The sequence below is a fragment of the Argentina anserina genome, chromosome 4 (genome assembly GCF_933775445.1).
Source record: "Argentina anserina chromosome 4, drPotAnse1.1, whole genome shotgun sequence".
NCBI classification, from domain to species: domain Eukaryota; kingdom Viridiplantae; phylum Streptophyta; class Magnoliopsida; order Rosales; family Rosaceae; genus Argentina; species Argentina anserina.
The window spans coordinates 2575527-2585493 of record NC_065875.1 but is presented as its reverse complement, the minus strand read 5'-3'; the positions used below and the strand labels follow the sequence as shown (position 1 = coordinate 2585493).

Here is a 9967-nt window from a genome sequence, read left to right as displayed (position 1 = left end):
TTTTATGGTATAGGTTAAGAGTATCGACGCGTTGGTCACACGCCGCTTTGCTTTCCATAAGGAACGCTGCATTTGCTAAGTTTTTAGCTATGATCATCATACTAAGGGCTCACCACCTTTCCCATCCTCTCAAATCTATTTGATTGGATACCGTTGGAGAGTTCACCTCCACGACTTTGATGATTTCGTTTTGCATATCTACTGGGATCGTCGTTGAACATATTATTCCTCATGTTCATTCATTGTACGATCCAGCAGAGCTCAAACTTGGTTATGGGTACTAACCTGCCGATTTTTGCATGGGGATATGTAATGATGTTGCATGCAGCGACACTTATTCATTTCAGACCCACAACTTGCCAAGCGTTTAGTGCAAACCAGATGGTTACTAGATACGATCCCAACGTTCTTTTCACTAAACGCCTATTTGGTTAAATTTGTTTATGTGCCTCTATTATAGTTATCTCAACGGGTCTACTTGAAATGATTAAGTATTTTGGTTGGTTATGATTTATGAATCACCAACACTTGTCCGCTATTTCCGATCTACAACCGTTGATCTCTATCCTGCGATATTAGCAAACGGTCACTTTGATAAGACATACTTCCCGTCGTTAGGGGGAGATATGAAATGCTCCCATTCTGGTTTTAACGCCAGGAATTGACGCGGCGTGGCAAGATGTCTCATTAAGATCTTGCACTACTCAAAGTGAGCAAATGTGCAACGTATTATCTACCTCCAGAAAGTCAAAAGATTCGATGCTCAATGACTTTACCGATATTGCGAAAGTAACGAAATCACACATAAATGTTGTAATGTGCCGGTAAGGTTGGAACTCTCAGAATATGAGAGAATTTCATATGACCTGGTCCTAGCACCGTTAGCACCATCCCTGACAGTGGGAAGGAAGTCGGCTATGACACCATCATACGTTGTGGTGTTGTCGGCGCCCGTGGTATTGCACCACATAACAAGGGCGGCAAACACAAAGATTGACTAGTAAGGGTCTTGGCTCCTACCTAGATGAGGGGGAGACCATTATTCTCTGGAATCAAAACCAGAAAGAAGCGATGTGCGTAGGCACAAGTATTTCGCCCATCATCAAGTAAACATGTGTAACAACTAAGTTTCTATGGGACGCTACAGACTCCTTTTGTTGATGTTAGAGAAGAATAGAAATCTCACAAATTGATCGTATACAACACACACGTGTGTTTAATGGATTGATCTCCCATGATTGATGATGTATTCGCTTATGCTCTTATTCTGTTGTAAAACATCAACGATGAGCAACTTGACCGAAGTGGAAAGAATCAATACAGGCTGAACTAGACTTGTTATGTTGGTCATTATTCGTAAGTGTAATGAGAAAGATAAAGTCATGTGATATATGCAGGACTTATGGCGCAAAGATTGTCTCATTATCATAGTATTGACTACGATGAGTTATATTCTCTCGTTATGGACATAATTGCTTTCCGCTACTTGATCAGTAGTAATGTCCATGAAAATTGATTTGCAGCATATGATAATGGTCATAGAATATGTGTAAAGGGATCTTGACGCATATATGAGAGTGCCCGAGGGACTTTAAATGCCTCCAGACCACGGAGAGCTTATGTAATCAGATTGCGACGTTCGAGAGAACACAGTACAATCGATTGCAAGAACTCATACCCATATGTGTTCATATGGAAGCTAATTCTTGATTCTCTATTTCTTCTAAGTAAAGATGATAGAGAGATTCAATGAGCTATAGATTCATATATGTAAGTGTTGTTGGGACACTATTACTTTTATTATGATGTGATTAACTATGCGCCTATGCATCGTCATTGGGCTTGCATTGCTCTTTTGACATGGGTTTAGTTCTATACTTAGTGAACCAACACAAATCACATCCACACCAACGCCGCCAGCAGCTCCAACAACATCAACGTATGCCTTGGTGTAGCAGTCAACACTGGTAGCGTAGAGGATGCGTACGGTTCCGTCTCGGACCAAAATCAGTCATTCATTGGTTCATTCCCCCATTCTTTTTGCGAAAGACACATTTAATGTGATAAATCAGAATCTGTCCAGTTTCGTAGCCGCACTAGCCATTACAAAAAAGAAGAAGAAGTTAATCAATCAACGGGGTAAAAAAGATAATTATGTTGCGGACAGCAGATTTAGCTTGGTTCAATACATGCTTGTTTTGACTGCTAATCATTCCAAGATTCATATGCTTTTTTTTTTCCCAACTCAATCACATACGTACGTACAGAAATTAATTAAGGATTTAGCTAGCGGCATTATCACTTTGGTTTCACGCCAAGTAATGGCATGATCAAATCATAATATTCGACTTAGTACAAATATTTGATTGCATTTGCTTCTCGTTCAATGAAAGCTTGTCGTTTAAAACTTCAATTTTACAGCAAGAGATCAAAATCGAGATTTCCAGGCACAAAATATAGTAGGCAAAGAGCATATACCTACAATTTGTCCCTTTCCCCCTTTCTTTTGTTCTTCTATTAATCTATTATAGTAAAAAAAGAAGAGAAAATTAGAGATAAACCTAATAATAAAGCACATTTTTTAAACTAAACACATACCTCTAATTTTATTTAATCTACACCCAATATGTACTTTTGATTGACTATATTGCCCTTCTAACATTATACAAAAATCTTCCATGAATATAGTTGTTCACTATAATTGAAATTCACTATTTCCTTGTTATCATCCATTTGAATTTAAAACATGATGCTAAAATATTAATTTGTTTTGATTTTACCATAATAGATTACACCATTAAATTCGGATGATTATTGACTTGAGTATATATTTCAATATATGTTGATTTCAACAGTATCCATTTTATATACAAAATCCAGGTTTGGTTTTAAAATCTGAAGAGAATATGTTCGTCTTGCTTGTAAGAAATAGTAGGAGGCAAGCTTATTTCTTATGTCTATGAAGAACAAGAGTTTAGAAAGAAAAGAAAAGGGTTGGTGATTAGATCAAGGAATTGGCAGAATACTTTTCGTGATTATGTTTTCACTTAGCTTCTAAACTCACGTGTGGTGTTTGTCTACGTATGCCAAAAATGTCTACTTGTAAGGTATGTCTTTTGTGCTTTAATTTTCTTCTTCTCTTGTTGGGTCTATTCTCATATGATTTATATCAATTGCATGATAGGAAAATAAACTCTGAAATTCACACTTTACCTACAAAATAGCTAATATGTAAGTGAGAATCAAATTTAACCTAACTACATGTAAGATGTTATTCCCTCAATTATAGGTACAGTATAGTAAGTAATCTAACAAAGAAAACAAAGAAATCTTTAACAAAAAATATATTATCCATGTATCATACAAAGAAAAAGAGTTTAAAGACCATGTACCTATTGAATAGTCATGATTAACTCATAATGGTAGAATATGTGTATATAGATATATACCCCTAAGAAATAGGTTGACGAGAGAATATAATCATAATATATAGGTAAATATTTTAAATCATTTTTTAGTTAGGTAAAATATTTAAATACCTCTAAATTAGAAAGTTTAGATTACTGAAAATAAAATATATTAAAACATTTCAATTAGGAAAACTCCGTCATTTTGGCAATTATGACAAATTTAATGAAATTACAATTAAAAAAATCTACAATTAAGGTATTTAATGTTGACGTTATTTTTGGAAGTTGACTTATATATGTTTAGCAGATTTAAATTGTGGCAATTTGTGTAATTTTTCTTAAAATAAAAGCTAATAGTTTAGCGTAAAGTGAGAGTGAGTTTAGTTTAAAATGAGATAAAAAATTGGGTGTATAATGAAATACCTCAAAAAAGAAAATAGATATGGTGTTGGTGTAATGATATTATCATTATTATGTGAAGAAAAGCTTGACTTTAGACTTAATTAAACTACTTTCAAGTTTGAATTATAGAATTTAGGTCCTAGAATTCACTTGTTTAGCTGAAGCTGTGGCTTAGGGGAGGATGACTGGTTAATATCTATAGCTATCGATTCACAAAGAGAAAATCGGATCACAGTAAGGCGTCGCAGATATGCAGCAGGAGACTTAAGGTCACTTAACAAAGGCAATAGACTTATAGACATAAGAATGAGGAGACTCAGAACTAGCCGATTAGTGTGGTGTCCTAATACTCTATTGCCTCAGGTTTTTCTGCTAATTAGAAATGAAAAATCATACTATCATGTTTAAGTGAAATTGTTACAAAAGAATGCAATATGCATCAAATATGGAGAATCATCATCTTTATTTAATGATAAGGAGGCCTTATATATAGGCATTACATTGAGTATCATGTTGAATAAGAGATTATATACCCTTCTTTATCTAGACTAACCTATACTAACTAGGATAAAATTTAAGACAAAGCACATTTAGATATAGTCTAGTAGATGCGTAATGATTTTTGCATTTGAGATAAGCAATCTGGTAAATCAGTAAGCCTGCTTTAGATAAATTCCATATTGAAGCCATCCAATTTCTACATAAGTTGCTATTGCACCATACTGGTGCATATCATTACGACTAAGTATTCTGCATATCACTACAACTTCATGTGAAACTACGATTCTATGAATATATATATATATATATATATATGCAGGAAATTGAACATTACATAATTTGTTTCTTCTAAGTATCACGGAATGGCATTCCACTTCAGTCCTTTGCATCAGCAATGCCTCCTGCAGTTATCTGGAAAACGTGCAGAATGTCAAGAATAACAGCGTAGATGGGCCTAGCTTTTACTCGATCATGGTCACATAGACTCGGTTCAGGATTATATTTTACTTTAGGTGACTCAGTTAATCGGAAACATCGCAGAGTAAACTACATAGTCAGGTATAAAAATTAAAAAGGATATTGCTTCGGCCTCAGGCAGGTTTGGAGCATCAAACACCTTGCAGACACGCTGTTCACCTTTGCCTTTCCTGAACATGAGCCTTATGGTTGCGGCATGGGCAAGCACATGTCCTCCTGCTGGCTTCTTTGGATCAGATATGAACACTCCGCCACCAGGGTCAGCTATCACTGCATGACAATGAGATTCACCACAATAAGTCTCTAAAAGGAAAATTTTCAAAGTAATGGAGCAGTAGAATTGCAACAGAAACTTCTGATCATTTACCCAACTAAGAGTACTACATAACAAGTTGGTTTGCAGTTTTTGACTATGTCTAATTTTGAAGAATGATATAGCAGAGAAGGGCCTTCAAATTTGGTCTATAATTCATTACCTTGGTTGGTCATATAGACAGCAACATTGAACTCCTCAGCAATCTTGATTAAACGGGAAAGCATCTGTGCCAGTTTTTGCTGCAAACAACAATGTGCTTATTTCATGATACTGAAATGACTTGTAAAGACTCCAAGAAGAAAAATGCTACGTTTAAAATAGAATATGCAATGCAGGGAGTCAGTAAACTGACCTGGCGATCCGCAAGCTCTCCTCTCCCAGTAAAATCCACACGAAAGAGAGCAATCACTGAATCTACAATCTGAAAAACAAGAACACATACAAATCAAACATCCAGGTCTCTCAATGATTTTATTATATAAGAGTACTATTAGTAAAGTCTTTACCAGAAGTCTGAATGGCTCTTCAGCCATTTTTGCAGCCAGACCGAGAAGCAGATTATACTGATGCTCATAAGTAAAAGCACGAGCGTAAATGATCTTTTGCAGTCACAGGAAAGGGCTTGTCAGTTCACAGAAATTGTATCCGTAGTTTAACTGCTAAAAACAGATAAAAGAAGCTTACATTGTCGAGGACAGCTCCTGGATCCATGCCAAACCTTTCAGCTATTGGTACAATGCGTTCAGGCCGGCTGCAAGTGCACTTGGTTAAGAAGAAAACATATGTGCTAGATAATAGTTCTCAATTTCTCATCCTTTCGTTGACATACAATAAAATAAAAATATAAGAAACAGTAAAAGAGATGGAAAGCAAAAGGATACAAAGTTCCTTCTGTATCAATGTAAGCAACCTTTCCGTTTCCTCCATGCATGTTAGTAGGCAGCTGCACATAACATGCAAACCAGTCAGCAAGGCTATAAATATGCAGACACACACAGATATTTTGATATTTTAATCAAACTGCATATACCATTGTGAAATCACTGAAATGTTAGCTAGATAGTATTATTGGTCTGAAACATAGACACATAAGCGTTCGTCCACACTCACACACATAGCTGCTGATGATTAGCTCAAGCCGGATATTCAAATATGAAAATTTTCGCTAGCTAGTAGTACTGGCCGCCAACAGAAATTGGTTGGAAATTTCAGCAGCTTATCAATTGTTCAAACATCACCCAAGAACTCAATTTCCAAATTATATTTTTGAGAACATCACGATAACCACAGAAACATTGCTTCTATAGTAAACTAAACTCTCAGCAAACTGACAATTACAGTCATAACTCTATAAATTTTCAAAAAATTGGACCCTTCTTGATTCAGTATGTAAAGGAACACCTCGGAGTTTTACACTACCACCAAAGAGTTCCTTGTAAGGAGAGAGATGTACCTGTGTAGACACGCAGAGAGTATGTGCCAGCTGTGTTTTCCCAGACCTCAAATTGGTGTTTAAATGGTCAGTAAAGAGGTACAAATTCAGAATAGAGACTCCTTAGTCAAATGCAACAAGTACATCAACAAAACTGCAAGGTGTGCCTACCGAAATTCCCCAAATGCTTCAGTGATTGCCATAGTTTCGATCCCCCCTTCAATCAATGAACAAACAAAATGAATCAAACCAGATCAACCGCATGTAAAGCATACTCTACAGAAAATGAACAGCTAAGGCCGCGAGATTACCTCCCAATAGCTCATCAAGAGCTTGGCTTCCAGTTGTAATTTTGACAATGGACTTTCTCTGTATATAAGAACATACATCAACATCTCAAATTACCAAATAGCTCAATTCTTATACGATTCAATCAAACTCAAAAACTATCACAACTACGCACTCACCCTGGTCAAGGCATCACTACCCGTAATATATCCAAAGTTCTGTAAAGAAAAAAAAAACGAAAAAAAAAAAAAACTCGATAAGCAAGTTAACAATCGATATCCACCACAAAAAATCTTAGATTAACATGTGAGATCATGCAATAGTTGAGCACTAACCACAATCTTCTCAGCAGCTTCACATATCTTATCGACTTTAGCCTCAGACAAGCCTTTGATTCCAGTCAAGTTCTACGAAACACAATTCAAAACTAAGAAAATCGAACAGCAACAAAACACAGTAAATGAAATTTCAACTCAAACTCCTTTTACCTTCTTGGTGTGCATCATCAAGCCATTGCAGGTGTAAATCCCTGCGTCTTGAAGCTTCTTAACATCACCGGCGTTAATTCCCTGAGCAATCACTGCACACAAATCGAATTCCGATAAGAAATTTCATCTCCTAATTTGTTCAAACTGAATTTCACACAAAAATTAGGTCTAAATGTACATCGGCGAACAAAATCGAGCTCAGGTTAACTAAAAACAAAGCTCGATTCATAGATTCTGGAAATTGTTTGAGAAAAATTAAACAAAATCATCAAAAGCTGAAAACCGAGAGCGATTGAGCTTCAAGCCATGAGTATAAGCATAGATCGAACAAAATCGAAGCGAGAATTGAAATTTGTGAACGGAAATTGAGAAAGGAGCGAAGGCTTACGCTTATCGATGACTTCGAAGAGGTCGTCTTCATCCTCGATCTCTTCGCGCATAACGAGCTGAAGCTGGCCTTGATCTTCGGCTCTGAGGACCATCGGAGAGAGAGGTTAGGTTAAATTCAAAGTGAAAAAGAAGGTTAATACGATCGGAATTGAAGCAAATAGAGAGAGGAGTGTGCAGATCTGAGACTTACTTCATCTTCGCTCTCTCTGGTTTTGAGTGACGAAACGGCGACGTTCGGTGGAGGTCTTGGAGAGAGAGAAACTGTATTTGAAATTTGAATGGGGAAGAATGAGAGGGGCTCTCAATTTAAAGAGCGGGAATGGACCAAAACGGTGCCGTTTTTACAGATGGGTGTTAAGCCGACTTTGTGTTACATGTGGACTTACTTTCTTACCCTCCCCACTGGATAAGTAAACTTTCTATATAGCGATAGAGGTGTAAATGAGCCGAGCTGAGCCTGAGTTGTTCACGTTTGGATCGTTTTCATTCGGTCGAGTTTGAGCCTGGCTAAAATTTGATTTTTTTTCTTCATGTTCAAGCTCGGCTCGGCTTGAAAAAGCTCAAGTTAGGCTCGAGCCGGCTTGAATCATTTGAAATTAATATTTTAAAATCAAGAAATTCAAAATAAAATTCAAAATTTGATGTCATAACATCATATAAAATCTCTTTTAATTAAGAAAGAATATAATAGTAGAGTACCTGCTTGTGGCTCCATGACGAATTGATGATGAGGTTTGGCCATTTGGGGTGGTGAAAAATTTATGGAACTGATCGAATTATGGCTCTTAGTAAACACTATTTATATAGTGTACATTGTACAATAAGATTAGGGTTTCATTTAATTATTATTTATAATACATTTTTAATATTATTTCTGATATAAAAATTTATATATATATATATATATATATATATTATAAAAGTTATTAAGTCAAGCTTAATAAACGAGCTAAGCTTTTAACGAGTTCGAGGTAACTTGTGAGCTAAACGAGTCGAACGAGCCGAATACTTGTTGTTCAAGCTCGGCTCATTTTCAAAGTCGGGCGTAATATTGAGCTCAAACTTGGCTCATTTAACTTTATGAGTTCGAGCCGAACGGGTTAAAATCGAACCGAACACGAGCGGCTCGAGCCTACTTACAACCCTATATAGCAGTATGGGTACGTACTTACTTGACTCAATATTTTGTCATCTTATTTTCAAAAAAAAAATATTTTGTCATATGTTTTTCAACGAATACCACACACTTGTGACAGATCACTACAAAAAAACATGAGCAATGAGCCACAATTCAGTTTTTCAACGAATACCACACACTTGTGACAGATCACTACAAAAAAACATGAGCAATGAGCACAAATGAATTGTGGCTCAAGTGTAGGTGTTGATGGTGTAGCCAACCTCAGGGCAGATCCTTTAAGGGGCAGGAGGGGCCATGGCCTCCACATGAAAAGTTTCCCTTTAATTATGGTATAATTGCACCTAATTATATTATATATTTGTTAATAATTATGGTATGATTACATAGAATTATGATTTAATTGCTATAATTATGATACAGTCGTATATAATAATGATACATTTGACTTCTAAATATGGTATGATTATGTAATTATTAGTATTGAAAATAAAATTTCATACTAAATTAGCTCATCGGGAATTTGGTTCCAAGTTCTGCCACTAACTAACTCATAAATATTATACTTAAAAAGTCACATTTGTAAGGGGATTTTGTGGAATTTTAGGGGTTGGACACCATCAACACCCGCATTTGAGCCACAATTCATTTGTGCTCATCGCTTATGTTTTTTGTAGTGGATGTTGATACCTACGTAAACTAAGGAATTAAGTGTTCTCTCTTTGTTCTTTGATAATTTCTTGAGCCATGCATTCACTTAATTAAATATGCTAAGACTTAGCTATGATATGCCAGATCAAATATGCCGCCGAGAGAGAGAGAGAGAGAGAGAGAGAGAGAGAGAGGTAACGGTGTGAGTTCACTGAGTTGTATAGTTTGCGCAGGGAAATGAAAGAGTAGATCTTGCTATTGGTAATGGAGTAGATCGTACACAAGCGGAAAGGCTTATCACCCCGTGGCTAAGTTTCCTGATTACGTTCCTGAGTTTGCCCTAAATCATTAGAGAAGGAATATCGGTGGTTTTGTGCATGGGCATAACAGGTGGATCTGCCCGGGGGGGGGGGGGGGGGGGGGGGGGGGGGAGGAGGAGATGAATTCCATCCAAGTTGCGTTTGCAGTTTCAAA

At 36.4% G+C, this 9967-nt stretch overlaps 1 protein-coding gene across 1 annotated transcript; it reads right to left on the bottom strand.

The window, feature by feature from the left end:
* Nucleotides 1-4410: 4410 nt before the first annotated feature.
* Nucleotides 4411-7796, bottom strand: LOC126791931 (meiotic recombination protein DMC1 homolog). The gene is made up of 14 exons (XM_050518434.1): nt 7703-7796; nt 7315-7406; nt 7162-7233; nt 7006-7044; nt 6850-6907; nt 6710-6755; nt 6560-6605; nt 5988-6049; nt 5791-5857; nt 5613-5705; nt 5459-5527; nt 5267-5345; nt 4894-5060; nt 4411-4733 (listed from the first exon to the last, which is right to left on the bottom strand). Exons 1-14 carry the CDS (start codon nt 7794-7796, stop codon nt 4689-4691), a joined length of 1029 nt encoding a protein of 342 aa, XP_050374391.1. The 3' UTR covers nt 4411-4688.
* Nucleotides 7797-9967: the final 2171 nt, after the last annotated feature.

Coding starts and splice junctions, on each gene's coding strand:
- LOC126791931 (XM_050518434.1), bottom strand. CDS start 7,796: ATGGTCCTCAGAGCCGAAGATCAAGGCCAGCTTCAGCTCGTTATGCGC. Junction 6,756..6,849: donor TCTTGATGAGCTATTGGGAG/GTAATCTCGCGG, acceptor CATTGATTGAAG/GGGGGATCGAAACTATGGCA. Junction 6,606..6,709: donor GAAGCATTTGGGGAATTTCG/GTAGGCACACCT, acceptor CACCAATTTGAG/GTCTGGGAAAACACAGCTGG.